Source organism: Phocoena sinus, chromosome 16 (assembly GCF_008692025.1).
Source record: "Phocoena sinus isolate mPhoSin1 chromosome 16, mPhoSin1.pri, whole genome shotgun sequence".
NCBI lineage: Eukaryota > Metazoa > Chordata > Mammalia > Artiodactyla > Phocoenidae > Phocoena > Phocoena sinus.
The window spans coordinates 21,688,120-21,712,808 of NC_045778.1; the positions used below are offsets into that span (position 1 = coordinate 21,688,120).

The 24,689-nt window shown below is 46.9% G+C and overlaps 1 protein-coding gene across 1 annotated transcript in view; it reads left to right on the top strand.

Annotated features, from left to right (window-relative positions):
- HKDC1 (hexokinase domain containing 1) overlaps positions 1–24,689 on the top strand; it is a 38,947-nt gene that overhangs the window by 542 nt on the left and 13,716 nt on the right. The window contains exons 2-10 of the mRNA XM_032608729.1: positions 4,436–4,598; positions 10,627–10,775; positions 10,878–10,997; positions 14,652–14,747; positions 15,859–15,961; positions 18,153–18,336; positions 21,017–21,172; positions 22,495–22,728; positions 23,793–24,097. Of these exons, the coding sequence (XP_032464620.1) occupies positions 4,436–4,598; positions 10,627–10,775; positions 10,878–10,997; positions 14,652–14,747; positions 15,859–15,961; positions 18,153–18,336; positions 21,017–21,172; positions 22,495–22,728; positions 23,793–24,097 (1,510 nt within the window). The remainder of the gene's footprint in view (positions 1–4,435; positions 4,599–10,626; positions 10,776–10,877; positions 10,998–14,651; positions 14,748–15,858; positions 15,962–18,152; positions 18,337–21,016; positions 21,173–22,494; positions 22,729–23,792; positions 24,098–24,689) is intronic.

The following is a 24,689-nucleotide window of genomic DNA, read 5'->3' on the forward strand; positions in this document are numbered from 1 at the left end:
ATTTCACTCGGACTTCAGATACCAGATGGGAAGGGGATGAGGAGAAAGTCTTTAGAAAGCTTGAAGACAATTGTGTTTGATGTGAGGAATGTTTGGGGGAAAGGCTACAAAGAAGAGTCAATTTTAAAGAAAATTTGAGAACTCATTAAAGTAATTCACATGATTCTTCACATGCTTGGAAGGATATAAATATGGATACCAAGAGGGGTGTGAGTTTTTACGTACAATATTCAAAATATATATTGTTGGCACGTGCTGTTGGCCAGTGGTGTGCTCTTAATGATGTGCATTATTTTGCCACTTTGCACAAGAAACCTGTCTACAAAATTGATTCCAAGGTCGGCTGGTTAAAAGTTGCCAAGGCTCAAATGGGGGCCAGCCACCAGCATTCTCTCCTGGCAGCCTAGAATGAGCCCAGCCTGCCCCTCTACCCACACCAGCTGCCAGTGGCAGGGCTCTGGGCACGAGCATCTCTCAATTTATAGATAACAGAAGTCCTCCCAGCAGGTGGATTTAGCCAAGATTACCCAGGTATTTAAAGTGGAGTGAGGATTAAACCCAAACCTCTGAATCCTCCTTCAGCATTCTTTCCATTGTGTCATGATGCCTCCTGGCTTTTCAAACTGAAAGAAAGAAAGCATGGCACCTGACAGCCCTCCTGTGCTGGGTGGGATAACCTCCCACTACATTCTGTTCATTAGGGAGTTGGGTTGCAGGTTATAGCAAATCTTAAAATATTGTAAATCAGTCAGTTATCTTAATTTTCATTTATTGATTAGATTCAGAGAGCTCTCTACTAGCTTCTTAAGGAGATGGAAAAGTCCTACAGTACTGCTTAAGAATTCATTTTCTGTTACAACCTCTTAGTAAAGATGTAACCTGCATGGTGTCTCTCCAGCCCTCAAGGGGAGTCTTTGGACCTTTATACCTCTAGTTCTAGCAAATTAGTTTCGTTTCCTTGGGCCCCTTTGTGGTGGTTAACCTTTAGTTACACCCAAGAATCAGGCTAGACATGTTTGTCCACCAGCGCAGGTGCAGGCCCAGGAGGTGGGATTGCAGCCTCCACTGATCTGTTCCAGGTCCTTCTGGGAGGAGGGTCAGCGTTTGTCAAGGCCTGGGGTTGACCCCCCTCTCTCTCTCCCAGGGGAAGGCAAGATAGCTAAGCGTGAGCTGAGCAGGGATAGTCAGGAGCACTTTCCAGCCACCTTGATGAGTGAGCCAGCAGGTGTCTGGGGTAGCAAGGGTGGCCAGTTTATGAGTTGCTGCGTTGAGTCATAGGTTCTGAGAACACCACCTCATTCACTTCTCCTCATGGTGACAACACACCTGGTCAAAAGGCACGGGCTCTTTCTCCGTCCCGGTCAGGTAGCCAGTCCCCTCCATAGTTTCTGTGCTTCCTGCTTCTAGAGTTGTCAAGATCCTGGGTGCTACGTGCCTATGAGGATTACTATTCAGACCCTGGAACAATTTTTAAAAATTTCCTTATACCAACATTAAAACTAAGCCAAAACAAAACAGGAAGGAAGGGGGGAAGAAAGAAGAAGAAAAGAAGGAAGTGAAAGAGAAAGGAAGGAAAGAAGGAAGAGAGAGAAAGAAAAAGAAAGGAAAGGGGGAGGGGAAGGAAAGCGGGGAGGGGAGAGGAGAGGAGATCTTTTCCAATTCGATGTAGTGACATTATTTGACCTATTGATAACATTGGACTGGGTCTGGTCACTGACCTGCAGATTGTTCATTCATAAGAGAAGAACTGGTTAGGTTTTTCCCTGTGTACTTTTTACAGTTTAGTAAGTCAACATTACGAAAAGTGAAAATGTTACCTTTAATCTCACCCTTCTCACAGACACTGTCACGTTTGCCACGTGGAAGCCCTTGTTGTCTTTTTTCACGGTGGATGTTTTTACAGTTATATTGTGTTTACCACTGTGGATCTGTATAGTGCACTTACTGTTAAAACGTAACCACGTTAAGTACATTTCTCCATAATTATCTTCCTAAAATTCAGTCAAGTTGGATATGCCATAATTTAACCTTTTCCCTCTTGTTGGACATTCAGCCACTTTCATAAACATTTTTTTAACAAATAAAATATTGCTATGATAAACATTGGTGTGTATTTAATGTTCTCCATATTTGGGATTGTTTCCTAAGGATAGATTACCAGAAGTGACATCACTGGGTTCAAGAGTTGAACCATTTTATGACTCTGGATTCATAATACAGTATCTTTGGACTAAGTGATCTGTAAAGTCCCTTCGCGCTTTCGTGCTCCCACATCCTGTAATTCAGCAGCTCTGAGCCTGCAGTTTTGAATTTGCTCTTCATATGTTAAATGTGATGCTTGTTGGCTCTTTTGTTTAGAAGATACCTGATGTCACATGGTTTGTGAGTCACTCCAAGAGTGGGCTTGGTTTTCTGAACTCAAGTACCCTTCCTTGGTGCCTGCAACGTGTGGGCCTGCTTATACAGGCCGCAAATCACCTGTTTGGATTTAAAATACAGCCTTTTTGTCCCAGCATATGTTTCATTCTTCCCTTCTAACTACTGTACCAGGTGCTGTGGAAGACACAAAGAATAAACAAGAAACTGACGCTAAGTTGACATTTGTCTGTCATAACTTTAACTTACTGAAAAAACAGGAGTAGTAACCCAAAGTTCTGAATGACTGTTAAACTTCAGCTGGCAAACTACCCCCAAAGGGCCTCAAAACCACTACTTACATACAAAGGATGATGCTATGGGGTTACCTGGAGGAGGTCTTTATACTCTGGGGCTGAGCAGAAATGAGCAGTACGTTCAGGGGCACTGTCTGAAGGGCCTTGGGGTGATAAAGAAGCAAGTTTAGGTTCCGTGTAGTACATCTCACCCTTCCCCAAACCCCAATTACTTGGGTCACGTCCCTTCTGTCGGTTTTCTCCTTGTGTGTTGCTGTGCCAACCAATTAGTCATAAACAGACTCGGGGTGAACAGAAAGCCCTTAATGAAGCATGACCTGATTCCATCCTATCTTCTCAAATATGCTGAAAGCCCAATTGTCCTCTTGTTAATGGCTCTCTGATGGTTTTCTGGCCTCTCGCTGGGCCCCCAAGCCCCTGGAGCCATGGACCACTTCACTGGCTTAGGACTCCATACTGGCCCTGGACTGAACTGGGATGCTTGCCCTCTAGGGCTGGCTGATGACTGCATACCTGTCTTATGATAAAGGTCATGTGACCCCTGGACTTTGGTATAACTTGTCTGTGGGGCTTGTGGGTCCTGCACAAAGCTGTGAAGCAAAACCAAGCCATGGAGCGAGGAATATGGAGACTGCATTATAGTCCCAGGGCTGCCACTTACCTATGGTTCTCCTAATGCTGCTTAATGGCTCTGAGCCTTGGAGTCCCCATCTCTCAATTAGGAGCAATAATTTGGCCTTACCTGACTGCCTCCAGTGGATGTCTTGGAGGTTAGGTGAGGTGACATACGTGAAAGCACTTTGTATACTGCAACAAATGTTCTTAGCCTTAGATAAAAGTGTGGGAGAGAAGTTCCTGCAGGAATGTGCCAAGATGAAGCCTACTTGTGACCTGGATGAATAGAGAGGCTATTCAGTAGAGAGAGCAGGGTGGCAATACAGGGCACCTGTGCCGCTGTCCCTCCTCCTGGTACTCCATCCCAGCGAGCCCTGGGAATCTAGGCTGCCGCCACCAAGTGATTAGCGTTACCACGGGGAGGAAGGTAATATGATGTGACTTACTGCCTTCAAATGGACTGTGCACAGCAATAGTAATTTTTATATCTTCCTTCCACTGGGGTAGTGGTCCTTTGTCCCAGTTTTCTGGTTACTTGAGTGACATGCTCTCATTTCCAATAGCAGTTTGATCTGGCTTTAAAAATTAAACTTCATCTTAGTTAAAACAACCTCAGTTAAAAACAAAATGGAAATTTAAAGCACCGGACTTCAGAGGTTGCACTTGGAAACTGAATTTAGCTCTGCTCTTCCTAGCGGCCCATAAACAAGGGGAAACGTGTGAATATATATTGTTACCATTGCACAAAAGAAAGGTTCCATGTTTAGGAATTTGAGGTTCAAGCTATAGCTAGTCTTTTCCAGAAGAGAGGCGGTAGGACAATGGTGAGGTCCTTGAACCGGGAATTAGAAATTGAATCCTTCTTCGTTTTTGCCCCTCCATTGTCCCATCAGAGAAATGGGGGAATCAGTTTTTCCTCAGAGCTTGTTTTTCAGAGGAATAAGTCCCCACCTCCCTGGCTTTCCATTCCATTCTGTTCTAACTCCCCAGCTTGATGAGTGGTCAGGCAAGGGGCCTTTGGGAATCCACATCGAGAAGCTGTCCCGAGTCAGGAAGGCAGCTTCATGCCTGGAGTGGGAATTTACAGCCTTTAATGGTGGACAGGTGTCCCCAGCGGCCAACCCTGATCACTCAGCTCTCTGTTCCAGGTGGACAGGTTCCTGTATCACATGCGGCTCTCCGATGAGACCCTTTTGGACATCATGGCTCGGTTCCAGGCTGAAATGCAAAAGGGCCTGGGGAAGGACACCAACCCCACAGCGTCGGTGAAGATGCTGCCCACCTTTATCAGGGCCATTCCGGATGGCTCAGGTGAGTGGAGCTGGGGGCTGCCAGGGACCCTGATCCCCCTGGTTCCCTCTCGGCTGATGGGTAACTGAAGTTTGCTTCTGTTCCCTGGCTTACCTCTCTAGCCCTCTCTCCACATCCCCCCACCCCACTGACTCTCTATGCTTCAGTCATGCTCAGTACCAAAAGTTTTGAGCCAAAATTCAAATGCACCTTGTTACTTCCCTGCCTGCCTTAGCCCTACACACTCTGTTCCCTCTCCTGTTGGAGAATCCCAACACTCTTCCCCTTACGAACACCAGTTTGGCTTTTCCATCTCAGTGTAGAGGTTACTGCCTCCATCTGGGAAGCATCCCCATGCTGGATTAGGTTCTTATCAGAGCTCCTGTCACCCTGCTGTGTATGAGAGTCTCCCCACTGGACCATCACTCCCTGAGGGCAGGGTCTGTGTCTTCTTCACCACAGCGCTCTGAGCGCTGCGTAGCGCTTGATGCATACTAGGCCTGAAATATTTGTAGAATGCATAGTAAATGGCATTTCACTCCTAGGTATCTAGATTCTAGGCTATAGATAGGAAGTGGTGGAAGATAGTATGACGTAGTGGCAAAAATATTAAATAATAATTGAAGAAACCTAGGTTCTAGGCCCAGCTCTGTCATATCTCAGTGACCTTTGGCAAAATGTTTAGCTTCAATTTTTCTATCTGTAAAATGTGCTTTCTACTGCTGCTGTAATAAGTTAGCACAAACTTAGCAGCCTTAAACAATGCAAATTAATTCTCTTACAACTCTGGAGGTCAGAAGTTTTCAGTGGGTCTCCCTGGGCTATAATCAAGGTGTTGGCAGAGCTGCATTCCTTCTGGAGGCTCTGGGGAAGAAGCTGTTTCCTTACCTTTTCCAGCTTCTAGAGGCCACCTGCATTCCTTGGCTAATGCCCCTTTCCATCTTCAAGCCCCAGTATAGCATTTTCAGATCTCTGACTCTGACCCTTCGGCCTCCCTCTTCCACATTTAAAAACCCTGTGATTACATTAGGCCCACTCAGATAATCCAGCATAATCTCCCAACCTCAAGGTCAACTCATGAGCAGTTCTGATTCTATCTGCAACCTTAATTCCCCCTTGTTACATAACCTAACATATCCATAGGACCTGGGGATTACAATGTAAACATCTTGGGGGAGCCATTATTTTGCTTACCATAGCCTAGAGACCTCTAGAGGGAATCTGTGAGGCTCCATCAAACTCCTTCACTCTTAGCCTCTGGGTAAAGCCATAGGAGGGAAAGGAACTGGTATCTACCAGGCACCTATTATGGTCATGCAGTGCTAGGGTCTCACTGTCTCATACAATCCCTATAAGAACCCCATGGTGTAACTCTTATCCTCAGGTCAGATGAGCGCAGGGAGGACCACGGGGCTTCCTCAGTGTCAGGGCCGCAGTTCTGCAACCAAGCTCCAGCAGGGGCTTTGGGGCTCTTGAAGGAGCAGGGACCTTTGATCAGATTAGTGGGCTTTGGACCCCTCTGGGCCAATGCCTGGGCCCAAGTAGCTTGGCTCTGCCGTTTGAGAACTGGGAACTGTGATGGGAAAGACCCATTCCCTTGCTGGTGGCGGTTGTGTAGTAGGCAGTGTACCACCATGGAGGAACACAGGCTGTGGAGAGAGACAGTCCTGCTTTGAAATCTCTGCTGAGTTCTGACACTGCTCTTTGAGAATGCTGCGGGGACTCTGTCCTTGATAGATCATCTGGGGCATTCCGAGGAAGCACCTGAATCATGAGGTGTGTGAGGGAGGGAGCTCCAGGTCAGAGTCCTCCTGGCTTTTGGTGCTTTGGTTCCTCTTATAGACGTGTGTCCCCAGAAGCAAGGGAAAGTGGCCTTTGATGGTGTGAGGCTACTGGCCAGGTGTGCCTTCCCGACCCTGGCTGCTTCAGGAAGGTTTGGAAGTAAAACTGACCAAGTTTTAGAAATTGCGTCCTCCTCAGGCCAGGAGACACCAGCTCCTTTCTTCACTGTCTCCTTAGAGCCTCTCATCACGCAATAAATCTCACCAGTGATCCTGCTGCAGTGAGGTCCCTGGGCCCAGAGTCCCTGTAGAGCCAGGTGACCTTGTTAAGTCCCAGAACCACTGTACTCCTGTCCTCATTAGTAAAAGGGACGTGGCCAGTTTGTCCCACCAACTTGTAGGGTCGTTAGGATCAGATGAGGTCATGTGGAAGGAATGCTCTCAACTATTCAAAATGTCCCAAGTCCTACAGAGCTCCTGGGAGCTGGTGGTATGATTTCATAATTACATCCTAATCTCTTGGGGTCTCCATTTCAGAAATGTATTCAATTTCCAGAGAAATCGTTTTGAGTTTGCCTACTCTCTAGTTTCCCCTCTTTCATCTGAACCTCCCTGAGAGGGGGTAACCTGATTGAGCCTTAGTTACCTCGCAGCCTGTCAGTCAGGGAGCAGCAGTTGACTGTTCTTACGAGTGCCTTAAAAGCATGGTTATTGTTTGTGCCTTCTCTTCTACCAGTCACAAGGGAAGGGGGACAGGAAGTGCCCATCTTGTGATTTGAAGGCGACAGTGGTTCTTCAGGCCCCACCCCCGCTGCCTCTCTTCTTGGCCTCTGTCTCCAGGCAGCCTCCTAGGCCTCCTGGAGGGTGAGCCTTGCAAGTTGAGCCCAGGAGCCCCAGTGTTGTCAGCTGATGGGCCCAGGGGTCTGCATTAGGACAGGGGTCCCGCACTTGCCTGAGCATAAAACTCACCTGGGACGATTCCTAAACATATGGCTTCTCGGGCCTCTCCCCCTGGAGATGGTGAATCTCCCGGAATATACATGTTCAGTCCTCCTGCACCTTTGGGAGATGCTGCACTAGGGAGTGGGGAAGGAGCACAAGCCCTGGCAATGGCTTAGGAGAAGGAAACCCCTGGTGTCCACGGCTGCCTGGAGCCACTGAAAGATCACTGGAGGATCATCTACAGCTGGTGGATTCTCAAGGAAACCTCACCTTCTTGAAAGGTCATTTCTTTTTTTTTTAATTAGTATTCTTTTTATTTTTTAAAATGGCGACATAATTGACATATAACATTAGTTTCAGGTGTACAACATACTGATCAGTATTTGTATATATTACGAAAAGATGGCAACAGAAAGTCGAGTTACATCCATCAGCACACACGGTTACAAATTTATTTTTCCTGTGATGAGAACTTTTAAGATCTCTCTTAGCAACTTTCCAATATGCAATACAGTATTATGAACTATGGTCACCAAGCTGTACATTACAGCCCCATGATGAGAGGTCATAATGATCTTAATAATCACCGTAAAGATCCTGATGGCCCCCCTGCTGCTGTTGCCCTCTTCTAGGTGGGTCCTCCTTGCCCTGGGGTCCAGTGAGTCCTTTCTCTGTGTCAGAGTTACAGAAGGGATCACACCATGTGGTTTTTATTAAAATCCTCCAATCTGGGCTTCCCTGGTGGCACAGGGGTTGAGAATCTGCCTCCTAATGCAGGGGACGCGGGTTCGAGCCCTGGTCTGGGAGGATCCCACATTCCGCGGAGCTACTAGGCCCGTGAGCCACAACTACTGAGCCTGTGCGTCTGGAGCCTGTGCTCCGCAACAAGAGAGGCCGCGATAGTGAGGGGCCCGCGCACCGCGATGAAGAGTGGCCCCCGCTCACCGCAACTAGAGAAAGCCCTCGCACAGAAACGAAGACCCAACACAGCAAGAATAAAATAAATAAATTAATAAACTCCTACCCCCAACATCTTCAAAAAAAAATAATTATTATTATGTTTTTTTTTTTTAAATCCTCCAATCTATCCTGGTTGGTGTCAGAGGCGTTTTCCCAAAATCTCAATCAGGTCTTGGTTAAAATCTTTCTTAAAATCTTTCTGTGGCTCCCCCTCACCTGGATAAATCCCAGATTTCTTGGAGGTGGGGTGGCTTTTCCAAATCCTTCCTAATTTAACCCGAGACTGCCCGCCAGTCTCATTTCTGTCACACGTCCCTCCTGCTCAGAAGCGCAGACCTTTCCCACCCCAGGCAATCTCATTCCTTTGCTCCTGGCCTCCTCTCCCTGGACCCCTGCTCTCCTCTGTCTGGCTGGCTGACTCACGCTCTTTCTTCATCACTCAGCTCTGTATCACTTCCTCTGGGGTGGTGACTCCTGCTCTGATTTAGTAGACACTGCTCCCTGTGCTTCCCACAATCAGAGCACGTGCCCTACTGTGTGGAAATGGTTTACTTACTTGCCTGTATTTCTGATGGGCTTCCCAGGGGGCCCACAGTCTTTCGTCTTTGCATCCCTAGCACCTGGCATGTCACTTGTCACAAAGTCAGTGCTCAGTAAATGTTCATACGTACATGGATCATGTGATATACCCTCTTTCCTGTGCAACACCTGTGATAACACCTGTGAAAGCATCTCTTGCTTGGTACATGATGAGTGCTAATAAAGTTGCACAGGATTAGGTCCTTGGAGTCCCTCCCTGAATAAATGGCTCCATCAGGTTCCTTTCAGGGCTGATCTAGGGAGATAAAGAGTCTTGCTTTATAGAAATCTCCACAAAAGCAAAATATCCGGCTGGCTGGGTCTATAAATGAGGACGCTAAACCTTGTTCCACGGACCTGCAGCAGCAGCTTGTTTAGAAATGTAAAATCTCAGGCCTCACCTCCACTGAATCATAGTCTGCATGTTAACAAAATTCTTGGGCGATATACATGCACATTAAAGTTTGAAGAGCGGTGCTGCACGCCATTGGGAGGGCTTGCCGCTAGTTCCTTGCTTGCTAGGAACAGAGAAACCCAGTCAAGGCAGGTCAGGAAAGGAGGCTTGTAGTACAAGGACACATAAACCCAAAAGGGAGACACACAGGACCTTGTGGGAATCTGAGGGCAGGAACCGTGGTGCACTCAGGCTTCAAGGGAACTGGAACTTAGGAATTTTCCTCCATGGTTTCAGCCTACATACATGTGGCCGCCTTGGCTACCCAGCTGACCTCTGATGTTTGAGATGCTTCCACTTCAGTTTTTACCACCTACTAGCAATTTCCTTCTATGTTTTATTTCACATTTCACGAGGAGTGAATCTGAATGGCCAGCTGGTTCCTTAGATTCATGCAGCTGTGTTTAGGGTCACATGGTACCAAAGAAAGGCCACTTGGGTGACCAGATTTGTGGTCACGGAGTTTCACTCACACGTGCCTTGGCCATATGTCATGAAGCATGCCTGGTACATGCAGCCACTTTTCCAGCACAGATAATTCTATACAAAGACTTGTTGGTTCAAGGGTTTGCACACATGAGTTCCCATCCCATATCTGTGGCTGATGCTGAAGATACTGGCAGGGTCCTAGGCAGGACCTCTGGCTGGAATCTGAGCTGAAGTCATCAGGGTGGGCTGCCTCACCCCAACACATGTGTCATTTCCACCTTTTTATTAATAGCATCTGTCTTATACTGGACTCAGTCAGGTTACATTTTCTCCTTTTGGAGTGGCTCTGGCCCAAAATATTAAGCATCCTTGGCTCCTTAAGGACCAGCATTTGGTTCTTGTCTCCTTTCCCTCCTGGAGTGTCTCCTCTCTGCCCATAAGACTGAGGCTTGTATGGGGCTACTTTCTCTTCCCTGCGCTCCCTCTGCCTTTTCTGCTGTATGCCCGTTTTCCAGAGTATCAGCTCTCTCCTGCCTGTTGCCGGGGTTGTGGCGGGCTAGAATAAGCTCCACCGTCAAGGCCCATTTCTAACACCACCTGCGTGAAGGGTGTTCACATTTGCCCTCTCCAGATGAACACGTTTATTCCCTACTGGATGGCCCAGTGGGCAGGGCTGAAGCTGCAGAGGCAGGCAGACTTGGGTCACACTCCAACTTTGCCCCTTGGAGGGCACAAATCAATGGCCACACTTCTGGAGTCTTGGCGCGTGGGCATAATGATACCTGGCTTGTGGGGTGGTTGTGAGACTTCATGACATTTATTACAGTTCCAACTTCGAACACAGAGCTTGCTATTTAGCAGACTCTCAATAAATGATAACTTTTTTGGCTTTGTTTTTTAATAGAAAACGGGGAGTTTCTTTCCCTGGATCTTGGAGGATCTAAGTTTCGAGTCTTGAAGGTGCAAGTCTCTGAAGAGGGGAAACGAAATGTCCAGATGGAGAGTCAGTTCTACCCAACACCCAATGAAATTATCCGAGGGAATGGCACAGAGGTAGCAGGGCAGGGGCTCTGTGAAGGTGGGGGAAGGCCTTGGCATCAAGTTCCTGGGTGACTGTGCCTTAGCCCCGTGTCCTGTGCTTTCTCTTCTCTGCAGCTGTTTGAATACGTAGCTGACTGTCTGGCAGATTTCATGAAAACCAAAGAGCTGATGGAGAAGAAATTACCTCTTGGCCTAACCTTTTCTTTTCCCTGCAAACAGACTAAATTAGAAGAGGTAAGGCTGGTGCAAGGGAGGGGGAGCTGGATAGGATTTGGGTTTGGGGCTGGAGAATGGCATGTGCAGGGGTCAGGCTGGGAACAGGAGAGATCAGCAGGAATTTTCTTGTTTGTTTTTTCTTTTTTTTTAAACAGTGAGGTGGAATTGTGAGGCAGGGAATATGTTAACGTGGCCGCCTTGATTTTACACTTCCTAGGGGCACAGCACAGGGAACAAGATGGTTTTCACCACCAAGCTCAGTGGTTCTCAGACCTTGGTTGCGTCGGAATCCCTGGAGGGTTTGTTAAACACAGATTGCTGGGCCCCATGCAGGAGTTTCTTAATCAGTGGGGCCTTAGATTTGTATTTCTAATAGGTTACCGGGTGATACGAATGCTGCTGGTCTGGCAACCACTCTCAGAAGCATTGACACAGCTAACTAGAATAAGAGGGGGAAGACTTGGGGAGTCTCCCTCTATAGTGAGCGCTTAGGAGGAGGACCGAGGTGGGGTCACTGGAGTGACAGCGTTACTGGACAGACCCAGCACCTGGGAGGTATAGTCTCAGCTGTGCCACTAGCCAGCTGGAGTCTCCAGTAATCCATCTCTGTGTGCCTCAGATTTTCAATTTGTAAACAGGGAGAAGGCAAAGCTGATCTTATGTGAATCTGTGACAATAAACAAGGGGCCATATAAAAGGACAGTGAGCTTTCTGGGGCCAGGGGGTTATTGTCACAAGTCAGGTCTCCGCAGGCTACTCCTGCCTGGGGTGGTGGTCTGTGAGCTCCTGCTGCACAGACTGGTCATGACACCCAGCTCATAGTCAGTTCATGGACCACCTTGACTTGGGATGTGTTCGATATTGTTGGCTTGAGCCGCTTATTGATAGTGGGATAGTGGAAAGGGAATGGGTTTTCACGTTCCACAGACCTGGCTTTGAATCCTGGCTCAGAACAAGTTGCGTCCCCTGGGCAAGTTACTTAACTTCTTGGGTCCCTTGTTTTCTTATCTGTAAAACAAGGATAATATCTACTTGCTGGGCTGAGGTGAAGCTTAGATGAAGCACCTGTAATGCACTGAGCAGTGTGCCTGGTGGATCAATGGTAGCTGTAAGGTTTTGACAATTGTCCCTATACAACTTGTCTCTTCATTCTTTTGTACCTTGTCCTCCAATTCCACAGATGTTTCTGGAGGGCAGGCACTATTTTATATTGTTCTTCCTCTCCATCCCCAGGGTCTCTAGCACAATGTCTTATATTTAATAGCTATTTAATAACTATCTGACAATTGAAAGGTACAATCAATCATTTATTAGATTCCGTTGAATGGGAATTTGCCATCATCTGTCTATATGGGAGATGGGCTGAGGTTTACTTTTTAATTATTTTCTTGAGAAAGAATTAGAAAAAATAGTGTGAAGAAGGTTTCAGGGAATGTTAGAAGAGGCCAGGTGGAGCTTCGCTTGTGTTTGCAGACTGGAAGAGCAGAGTTCCCCCGAATCAGTAGGGGAAGTGGGAGGAGTCAGGAATCAGGCCTCAATTCACCAAACAATTAAACACCTCTTATTTGAGCTTAGGAACAGAGACTTCAAGAAGAAGGAAGATGATGATGATGGTGATGATGATAGACTGTATCTCAGATTTTGACACTGTGTCTTGCACTCTGATGAACTCTTTATGTGTATAACCTCATTTAAATCCCAAAGCAATCATATGAGGGAGATATAATTATTTCCACTTTATATTTGAGAAAGTGCAGTTCAGAGAGGTTAAGAGACTTACCCAAGGCCACACAGCCAAGAATGGCTCAGCCCAAGCTCACAAACTCCCTGACCACACTGACTTTCCAAAAAGACACAGGTCTAGAATGTTGTTTAAAATGCCAGCAGGTGCCTGAAAGCATTTTGACCCATTTTTTGTTGTATCCCAATGAGGGTTTTCAGACGACATTTAAATGAGGCAAGGGTGGCTTGATTATATCGAGGAAGGGAAAAACTTTTTCTCTTCAAAGTCTAGTTGAATTACCTGCATTTTATAAAATTTCCTCCCAAGCTGCCTTTCAGTGAAGTCTAAAGTAGAAAAGCTTCAGCCACAAGGAAATGCGTTAGTAATAATAACCGAGAGTGGGCATAGCTGTTACCGTGATTCTGCTGCACATGTAGATTTGTGACATGAAAATAGGGCTTTGGAGAAGGTGGAGTCTCATCAGCCATGTAAGTGCAGAAGGAGGTGGGAAGGGGAAGACTTCTTATGAGGAGGTATGGCTAAGGGGGATTCTTTGTAAAACTAAAAAATGATTAAAGATCAGGGCATTGGAATTAAAGGAGGATGTTAGTTTGTTGTTGCTGTTGTTTCGTTTGTTTAAGTGAGGGAATGGAAAAGTCTTAGCCAAAGAGAAATTTCTGTGTGTGTGTGTGTGTGTGTGTGTGTGTGTGTTTCTGATGATAAAATGGTAATACTTTTTCAAGGTAGGAAAAAGAAGAGAGAGGAAAGAGGGTAGGAATTGAAAAGTTTAAAGAAGAAAATAGAAATCTCCTCTAATCCCAACCTTCAGAGATACGCCCTACTAGAATTGTTGGGTTTTCCTTCCAGTCATATCTATATTAAATACTGGTGTTATACTGTATGTGTAATTTAAAAATATGTAGTTGTATGCATAGCTTTTTTTCACTTAACAATATATCACATGCATTTATTCCCCATTCCCCCATATATACTCCCCCCAACAGGTCCCACATTGTCCCTAGCATTCTTTTTGGGGGGACACCACCCTACAATCTCTCACTCCTCTGTCTGGTGGGGCAGGGATGTTACCATAGCCCATGAGGGCAGAATTTAGAGCTACCACTAGGTAGCGCTGTGGTGCAGGGAGAAACCTGGTCACTGGTTGGGTGCATCAGAGACCTATGTTCCAGTTGGGCTCTGTCCTTCACTCACTGTGACACCTGGAACAGCTTCCTTCCTCTCTAAAGCTTGGCTGCTTTATCCATAAACTGAGGGGGTGAGGATGGTCAGGGAGTCAATAAGTTTGGGCTCAGCTCCTCTTGACTATGTGACCTTGGGCAAGTCTCTTAATCTCCAAGTTCTCTTCCAGTCTGAAAAATTCTGTGATTATTTGCTATGTTAGACATGAAACTCTTGAGAAACACCACTTGTAAGCAGACAATTGATAATGCAAATTGAGAACTGTTTTTCTAAGTTGAAATGAAGTCCCTGAGGGAGTCTTACAAGGTAACATGTCAGTTCTGCTTTGTGGACCTGGCAAACCAGGCATTCTGCACACATCATGCGTCTACCGTATGCCGGTACTTCTATCAGAGCAGTCCTGTGACAGAGGCAGGGAAGTGATGTTTCCATTTTACAGATGAGTAAACTGAGGCTCAGAGAGGTTAAATGACTTGGACAATGTCTTATGAATCTAAGTGTTCTGACTCTGCTGCCATTGTTCTTTCTGCCCCTATGTATTATGTTTTAAACTGCTCAGATGAGAGTAATAAACATGTCAAAATTATTAGAAAAGGCCTCTGGAGAAATGTTGAAAGGATTGGTGTGATTCAGCTTCAAGAAGAGAAGGCCACAGGGGGATGGATACACTTTAAGCATGAAATTTCTGCAGCTCATTTTCAGAACTGAGTGCCTTCCTTATTTTGTCTGGATCTGAAATCTTCCCCCAGGGTGTCCTGCTTTCATGGACAAAGAAGTTTAAGGCGCGGGGAGTTCAGGGCACAGACGTAGTGAGCTCTCTGACCAATGCTATGAGAAAACACAAGGTAAGTAATCCACCTCCGCGTGGGGAGGTCTCCCAGTTCTAGCCCCTTTCTCTTGCGGGGGTGAGGGGAGGATGTGGGGGAGGGTTATCTCCTACATGCCTGCCCTCGAAGGAGAATCAGACACGGATTTGATCTTAGGGAAGGTCTCACTGTAGCACAGATGCTGCCGATTTGGATAAACCCACCTGTGAGCCTTGGCATGTGGAGAGTGTTCCGATCACTGTTGAAGGGTGACCCGCACTTCCCTGGGGCCTCCCCAGCTGCCACAGCCCCTCAGGGGTCTTGGTTAGACCTGACGCTGTGTGTGATGCTCCAACCGCCACCTTTCCTCTCTGAGGCTTAAAAGGTCACTTTCTTTCCTGTCTGGCTCTTGATCCCACTTTCCACTCTCTACTCATTGAGTATTTCTGTTTGTTGAATACATTTTATGATAATTTAAAGAACTATAAAAATATAAAAGCAAGACATGCTCCTTGCAGAGCTGAGAAGTACACAAATGAACCCAAATGACTTGCTACCCTGACAGCATGAGGAATATATTGATGTATACCCTTCCAGTCTTTTTTCTCTTTAAAGTTGCTCTCATGTTCTTTTGTACCCTTTGTTTTTCTCTTATTGTTTTCATTTCACTTTAAAATGCTCTCCCAAACCTTGTGGAACCATGGTGTAATAACCCGCGTTGACTTGGTAGAACGGGAAACCCATGGTGGTGCCCACAGAGAGGACTTGGCTGAGGCTGGTTAAAATGTCCCCATGGGCAAGGACTTTGGTGTTTTCTCCTGGAAACACTATTGCTCCTAGGATAAACATGCTTTTCTCAGGGTCCCTCAAACATGGGCTGGAGTCCTGGTGATTGGTCTCTCGTATTTTCATTGCTCAGAGGCTTTCACACACAGAGCAGGAGCCTGAGTTCCACTGTTCAGCTCCCAGCTGCTCTTTCTTTCCCCTGAACCTTGACAAAGGCCTTATTCCTTACAGGCAGACCCAGAAGGCAGGATCTAGAGATTGTCTCAACCAGGCACCTTCACTGCTTTTGCTTCCTCTGTGGGGAAACATGAACGGATAACAGCTCCCTCCCACCCACTGATGCCCTCTGGGACTTGTGTTCCAGCAGGACTTAGATGTGGACATCCTGGCTTTGGTCAATGACACCGTGGGGACCATGATGACGTGCGCCTATGATGATCCCTACTGTGAAGTTGGTGTCATCATTGGTAACTCAATTTGACTTCCTTTGTGGAGGAGGGTGAAAGGGGTTGGTTTGGGGCTTAGTTTCGGGGAACTCTGAGTAAATGCTGTGGGAAGGTTATTGGCACTTTCTACTTAGAAGAAGCAACATAGGGAGATGGAAAATTAATATATGCATTCATTCAACAAGTGTTTACTGAGTGCCCGTTGTGTGCCGGGCCTCGTGCTCTGCATCAGATTCTCAGTGGTGAGAGTCCCAAAGGTTCCTGTGCTCATGAAGCTTTCAGCGCGGTGGTGGGTGAGAGACCGAAAAGGCCTAAACAAGTAACATAATTTCAGGTGGTGGTTAGTATGATAAGGAATATAAAGCAGGGTGATGTGACTGAGAGTGACTGTCGTGCGGTGGTCAGGCCGGGCCTTGCTGAGAGGTGACATTCGAGCAGGGACCTCAGTGATGAGGAGGAGGGAGCGAAGCAGAGCTGGTGGAGGAAGAGAGTCCCTGTGGCCTCTGAGGTGGGAATGAGTCCGGGGTGCTCGAGAAACCCTAAAAGGCTGAATCAAAGCGAGTGAGGCTGAGGGTAGAAGGCCTTTCACGTGAGAGAGTGGACAGGACTGGGTAGGTGGCCTAGGACACGGAGCACAGTCACTGGAAGGTCTTTGGCTTTTACCCCAGGGAAGACAGGGCATGGGTGGTGGATGGATAAGTGGGGTGTGCATTTTTATTTATTTTTTAATTATAAATTTATTTATTTTTTGGCTGCGTTGGGCCTTCGTTGCTGCGTGTGGGCCTGGACCAGGGAGGCCGCAGCGCAGCGGGGGTGTCTGGTGGGTGGTCCCAACACCTGAGCTGGGAGGGGCTCTCCTGGAGGGGTCCATGAGAAGGCTGTGCAGGGGACAGTAAGGCCAAATGGACCGGGTTTATAGGCTGGTCTCAAACATCCCTGCAGCTTCCCTTTTCCTTTACCACTATTGGGGGAAGTTTTCTGAATTGCTTTTTCTTAATTTCCAACTCACTCTCCTCAGCCTGACTTTCCCAAAGGGCAGGATCTCTACAGCGGAGGGGCTTGATCTGACTTCCTGTTTCTGGAGCCCCACACCTCTGAGTGGGCCTGGCGCTTGTCTGTCATGACATCTGCTACCGCCCACTGTGTGCGTCTTAGCGACTGTGTCTGGTAACCTGCCAATTGGGTGCCATGCCTAAACAGTGTCTGTGCCTTTCTGAGAAAAGCTTTTTCCAAATATTCTATTACACTCTGATTCTCTACATCTCTTATTTCTCATGTTGGCTTTAAAATTCTGACACCAGAGAATCAGCCAGGGGAAGATACTTTAAAAAAAAAATTTTTTTTAAGACAGCTTTATTGGGGAATTCCCTGGCAGTCAGTGGTTAAGACTCCGTGTGCCCACTGCTGGGGACCTGGGTTCGATCCCTGGTCGGGGAACTAAGATCCCGTAAGCCACGCGATGTGGCCAAAAACAAAAACAGCTTTACTGAGGCATAAAATCCTCTCATTCAGTTGTGTAATTCAGGGATTTTTAGTGAATTTATAGAGTTTTGGAACCATCCCCACAATCCAGTTAGCACATTTCCATTATCCCAATAGGTCCCAAACCTACTGGCTGCAGGTTGTGCCCATCTGCAGCCACTCACCACTACTCAAGTGGCTGAGGTATTTCCTTGCAGTGAGTTTGTGTTTGAATAATGGCATGTTGCTTTCTTATGTGATAGCTAATCGCTGTCAAAGATAAGGATGTAGCTTATGCTAGGAACAATTTGTGGCAGGCTATGAGTAAGGAATAATTTTAGTATCAAATAGAGAAGAAGCTAAGTAGCATAGGGAAAGGATTAAAAATATGACTGTGGGTTGGTGATTTTTTTTTTAAATATATTTACGAAGTTTGGTTAACTCATCCTCCTCTTAGTAAATATACTGTCAGCTTTCATACATATTCATCAGGGACTTCTTCACAATTGACTCCATTGATAACAGCAAACCATTAACACCCTGACAAGTGTAGGCTTGGCATGTCAGCTTTATTCCTCATGAACTCCCCAGCTGGCCAAAAGCTGCTTCCCTCAGCGAGAACCAGCCCCCGGAGTGGATCAAAAGCACTTTGTGATGCGTTCAGAGGACTCTTGGGCAGTTGAGAGTCCCCTCTGTCTTTGTCCAGCTGGGAGCCCTGACGTCTCTGTTTTCTCCCTGATCCCTCGTCCAGGCACCGGCACCAATGCGTGCTACATGGAGGACATGAGCAACATCGAGCTGGTGGAAGGTGACGAAGGGAGGATGTGCATCAACACCGAGTGGGGGGCCTTCGGGGACGACGGGGCCCTGGAGGACATCCGCACCGAGTTCGACCAGGAGCTGGACCTCGGCTCTCTGAACCCCGGGAAGCAGCTGTGAGTACCCTGCACTGTAATCTGGGCATCGGCACCAGTAAATGTCCACTTACTCAGGTATGCTGTATACCTGGGAGTCTTCTTAGCTGTGACTTGCTATCCATCATAGGGAGTTTATGAATCAGGCCTTGTATTTCAGTTTCACTGGACAGATGAGGAAAGTGAAAGCCAAGGAAATTGAGTGATTCGAATTCAGTCCAGAGGTAGGGGAGATACAGCTGTGAACTGAACGAGGTGTCCTGCCTTCTTGGCGCATTTGGATGAGTGGCCACAGAACAAACCAGTGCAGCCTGAGGAAGCACACACTCCTCATTTGTGTTCCCCTTCCGCCCCGCCCCCTCCTTCTCCGAGGCCTTATCATGCAGCACCTGGTGTGAGGCCCTCTCAGTCTCAGGTCTTGCCAAGCCTTTCTCTGCTCTCATCCCACACTCACCTGTGGTATAAGTGTTCGGGGTCTGCCTCAGCTCTGCCTGTATGCTGAGCTCCCTGAAAGCGGCTACACCTGTGATTTTCCTTTCCTTTCTACACATAGGGTCTTACACATTATTGCAGTTCATTAAGTGTTCGTTAAAAAAAAAGTGTTGAATGAAAAAACGCTTAAAATTTTAAAAATAATTTCAGACTTACAAAAAAGTAGTGAAAATAGTATAAAATTCCCCTTCACTCAAATTCCCTAATAGTAACATTCTCTCTCTGTATATATGTATATACACAGACACATAAAATACACATATACATAAAATACACATATGTCTATATAAAATTATTTTTCTGAACATTTGAGACTAAAATCGCAAACATAATATCCCTTCACCCCTAAATACTTCAGAGTGTATTATCTGAAAAGAATTACATTCTCTTATATAATTAAAGTATAATTGTCAAAATTAGGAAATTAACACTTAATCAGTTCTAATCTCTCATTTACAGATCTTATTCAAAACTCACCTGCTGCCCCACTAATGTCCTTTATAAAAAAAAAAATTTTCCTGGTCCAAGTCCAGGATCACACATTACATGTTGCTGCCGTGTCTCTTTGGCCTCCTTTAATCTTCTGTAATATCTGTTTGGTTTTCATGATCTTCAAGCATACAAGCCATTTATTTCACAGAATGTCCCTCAACTTGGATTTGTCTGACGTTTCCTCATGATTAGATTCAGGGGATGTATTTTTGGCAGGACTATCACACAAGTGGTGTGTGTCCTCCCCTGGGCATCGGATCTGGAAGCACATGTTGTTTGTTCCGTTACTGGGGATGCTAACTCAGATCACTTGGTTAAGGGGATATGAAAGAGGTTTCTGCACCATAAGAGGTTTCTGCACCACATTCCCTCTATAATGAATAAGTATCTGGTGAAGAGATACTTTGAGACTATGTAAATATCCTGTTTCTCATTAAACTTTCACTCTCTAGCTTTAGCATCTGTTGATGAATTTCTAGATCCATCATTCCCTGTAGGTTATTAGCTGTTATTCTACTATAAGTAAGAGCTTTCCTATCTCCTCCATTTATCTACTTATACTAATATGGATTCTTTTTTAATTTACTGGGTTATAATTCCTTCCTATTATATTTCTTCGGATATTCAAATTCTTTTCAGATTTAGCCAGTGGAAGCTCCTTCAAGCTAGTCCCTGTGTCCTTTTCACGTGATTCCGTCACTCTTTAAGTACTTCCTTATTTTCTGGCACAGTAAGATGCTCTAGGCTCGCCATGCGCTTTCCCAGCCCCAGCCCTGAAATCAACCATTTTCCCAACAAGCCCTGGTGAATAAATATTTTAAGTACCTCCTAGAAACCACTCAACACTAGAAGTGCATACCTGGGGAGCAAATTTCTGCTTTGGATGCACCTGGTCCCCAGCACACACCCATTTCACTGGTGACACAGAGCAGCCACAGCCCAAGGAAGTGGTGCCATTTTGGGGACTTCATCATCCTCCTCCTATCCATTTCACTTAAAATAAATTCCACTCCCCCAAACCCAACCTGGATTTCTTTTGATTGTCTTGTTTCTGCAATGTTCTAAGACTTTATATGCAATAGATAAAGCTGATTAGGAAACAGGTTGTCCTTGATTTTGTATCTTATGTTTGCAGAATAAAAATTATATTTAATAGTTTCCTTGGGAAACAGTAAGTAATTGCTTGTTGTATGCAGACTGAGAGTCCAGGTGTAGGTAGCCTGGTGAGATATTTCATCCATATTATTGTAGAACCTCTCTGGAGCTATCCAAGCCCATCTCACAGACACAGCATGTTTCTCTCTTGGGCAGAAACATGTGTAGGAGTTGGAAACATTTGAAATTTGGATTTGTCATGCTGTGGTTGGTGATCCTGGGAAAGTACCTGAAGTCTCCGAAGTTGAGATTCCTTATGCCTAATATGAGAATGGCACCCCCATGACCAAGGGTGATTTGAGATAAAGATTTTTGGAATCAAGCACTTTGTGATCAGGAAAGAATCTTTGGTTTCCTCTAGTTTAGTCCTCGCCTTTTACAGGTGAGAAGAATGTAGCTCAGAGAGGATGAGTGGGCTCCCAAGGGTACCCCAAGCTGGGACAGGGACTGAGGCCTCTTGACCTGTAAAGAGGCCCTTCCACTACTCATGCTCATGGGCTTTGGGAAAGGATGCTGCATAACCAAAGGCATTGCTGCCACTGATCTGTTCACCAAATTGTAGGTTTGAGAAGATGATCAGCGGCCTATACGTAGGTGAACTCGTCAGGCTCATCTTGCTGAAGATGGCCAAGGCAGGCCTCCTGTTTGGCGGCGAGAAATCCTCCGCTCTCCACATTAAGGGCAAGATTGAAACACGGCACGTGGCTGCCATGGAGAAGTAAGCTGCTGGCAGGGTCCCTTCCACCTTGACTCTACGGAGGGTTAGGGTGGGCAACCAAGGAGTGGTGTGCTCATGGTGGTGGTGCACAGAAGGAACCAGATCTTCCTTCTTCACAGGATGATTTCATACCTGGACACAGCTTCAGGTGGATTAGCAATGCCTGCCATGCCTCACATGTGCCTTCTTGTTGGTTTCAGCAGCCAGGGATTCTGCTGTCGGAGGTCTGCACCCTCCGCATGTTTTGTTACCTTTTTCCTCACTGAAGTGGTGACATAACTTTTTTTTTTTTTGCGGTACATGGGCCTCTCACTGTTGTGGCCTCTCCCGTTGCGGAGCACAAGCTCCGGACGCGCAGGCCCAGCGGCCATGGCTCACGGGCCCAGCCGCTCCGCGGCATGTGGGATCTTCCCAGACCGGGACACGAACCTGTGTCCCCTGCATCGGCAGGCGGACTCTTAACCACTGCGCCACCAGGGAAGCCCGGTGACATAACTCTTTTAGGATCACAGACCCCTTTGAGAATCTGATTTAAGTTCTGGACCCTTTACCCCCAAAATGCACATTTGCACGCCATTTTGCTTATAATATCAGGGCATCCTTGGACCCTTTAAAACCCAAGCATGGAATCCAAGTTAAGAATTCCTGCTTTAGCAATAACCTTCTCTACCTGGTGCTGTCAGGGACTGGCTTTGGCTTTGGCTTTGGTGATTAGGGGGCTCACACAAAGGTGTGCAGTGGGGAGCTGACTGGTGGTGGTGGCTGGCCCCAGTCGACCCCGGATCCTGTTCCTCAGGCTTAGAAACCCTGGCATTGCTCTGAGCTTTGCAATCAGCTTGGATTCTGAGTTCAACAGGGTGACCTCTGACTTCCAGAGTCTGTGTTTATGCAGAGCTTGGCAGAGACTGAGTTTCTGTCAAAGGCAGTATAGCACAGGATGCTTTAAAGGGTGGGCTCTGTAATCGAACTGCCTGAGTTCAAATCCTGCCCCTTGCACTTACCAGCTTTGTGCCTGTGGACAGGTTACCTACCCTGTCTGTGCCTCAGATCTCTCTTCTGTGCAATAGGATAATGACAGTACTCCCCCCAGGATTGTTGTGAGGGCTGAGTTCACACATGTCAAGTCCTTAGACAAGCACCTGGCACATAGTGTGCAACAAATAGTGGCTGCCGTGATCATTGGTGAAACCGTCATTATTATCACATGACTCTGTGCCAGCCTGTTTATTTTCACAGTCCTGAGAGGTGGGAATGCTGGCTCTCTGAGGGGGACTCCCACGGGATGGAGAAGTGTGGTCCTCTCATTCCTATACCCTGGCTAGGTATAAAGAAGGCCTGGCTAATACAAGAGAGATCCTGACGGATCTGGGCCTGGAGCCTTCAGAGGCCGACTGCATCGCGGTCCAGCACGTCTGCACCATCGTTTCCTTCCGCTCAGCCAACCTCTGTGCAGCGGCCCTGGCAGCCATCCTAACACGCCTGCGGGAGAACAAGAAGCTGGTGCGGCTCCGGACCACGGTGGGCATGGATGGCACACTCTACAAGATCCACCCCCAGTGAGTGCTGGCCACCGGCCCACACGCCCGGCAAATGAGTCCAGTCTGTCTGCTTGGAACCGAGTCCAGTTTTGTCTCTAAACTACGCTGCTTCTCTGGGTTGCTGGACCCAACTGCCTTCTGTGGTTCTGAGATTACAGGGGAAGGGGTGAATTCAGAGATTACATTCATCTAGCTGGCTGGGTTGCTTTAGGGGATCATTCTTAAAGGAATATTCTGCTAAAACCAATTGCCCAACTAGCAAAGCCGTGTATTTATCCATCTGTCTATCCATCTATTCATCTATCCATTATTATTATTATTAAATACTTGCTATGTGGTAAGATTGGAAAGCAAGATACACCCAGTTATACATGGGGAAAAATCAGGATGGCAGGGGTTGCCAAATCCACATGAAAGATACCAGTAGGAAGACAGTATCGTTTGAGTCTACTTGGGGGGAAAAAAATAACAGCAGTAAAAGACACTATTCAACTATTCATTCTTTCATCGCTTTTATCCTTTTGCCTTTATTCCTCAAAGTTTCATTAAGCACCGGCTACTTGTCAGGCTCTGTTGTAAGCTCAGTAACAGAGCAGTGAAGAAAACCCAGTCCCTACCCTTATGGAGCCTAAGTTCTGTTGGGCTGGCAGACAGTAAACAAACAGGGAAATGAGAATTTCTCAGAAGGAGGGAGCACAAAAGTCCCTCTGACTAACAGAGGTGTTATTGGAAGTCAGGTGGGTACACCTGGGAAGAGCTAGGGAAAGAACCCTTCCCCTTTGGGCAGAGATGATGTTCAGCCAATACATTATGTGTGGACATGCCCTACTGCTTATAATATTAGTGATAAAATAACCACTTCTTTGAGCCTTCCAAGTGCCTCTTCCACTGTCCCAGCTGCCCTGGTCCCCACCCCTAGTCACCTCCATCTTCCCCCTCCATCCAGCAACTGAAGGGGTGAGCCTTGGCCCAGCAGGGCTCCCCGGGAGCCCGTTCCTCTGCTACACCTGTGTCTGTTCCTATTGGCTGGGCCCGGGCCTTTATGATTTTTACATATTTTGCCATCCCCCCTCCACCTCCAGATACCCAAAACGCCTGCACAAGGTGGTGAGGAAACTGGTCCCGAACTGTGACGTCCGCTTCCTCCTGTCGGAGAGTGGCAGCACCAAGGGGGCCGCCATGGTGACCGCAGTGGCCTCCCGCGTGCAGGCCCAGCGGAAGCAGATTGACAAGGTGCTGGCTTTGTTCCGGCTGACCCGAGAGCAACTTGTGGGCATTCGGGACAAGATGCGGGTTGAGCTCGAGTACGGGCTGAAGAGGGACACCCACCCGCTGGCCACGGTCAAGATGCTGCCCACCTACGTCTGCGGGATGCCAGATGGCACAGGTGGGCCGTGCACAGCTCCCTTCTCTGATGGGCCACCCAGAGCTCGTATCAAAACTCCTTAAATCCAGTTAGGTCTTTTGTTTCAAGAGCCTTGGGTTCATGTCTGTAATGGAGGGAGGAGGGTTGGGGTAGAAGGTTAATACTCTGCTCAATCTGTTTGCTTTGGCTGATCCACGGCACTGGCAGTGAAGATTACCTAAGTTAGGTTCCATGTGTGTGAAGACCCAGATGCTGTTCCTAGGGGCTACCATCTGGACACTTGGAGTGTCTGGCTTGTCTTCCACCCTCTTCTCTGGCTCTCTTCTCTCCTGGGGCTTGGCTCTCTTCCTCTCCCCTCTCTTCACTTTCTGCCCCTGACTTTTCTGATACTTGATCCTTCTCCTGGTTCTCTGTGCTCGTCTGACAGTAGCCACAAAACAGTGAGGTCAGTTCTTTAGACAGGTTACTCCACCTCTTTGAATCTCATGAGTCTCAGCCAGATATAATGACCTTTGTAAAATGCTTCATATCTTTAATTTGCTTTTGAACGTTTAATTTCATTTTGTGCTCACACCTACTCTGTATGTTAGAATGATTCCCATTTTATGGATGC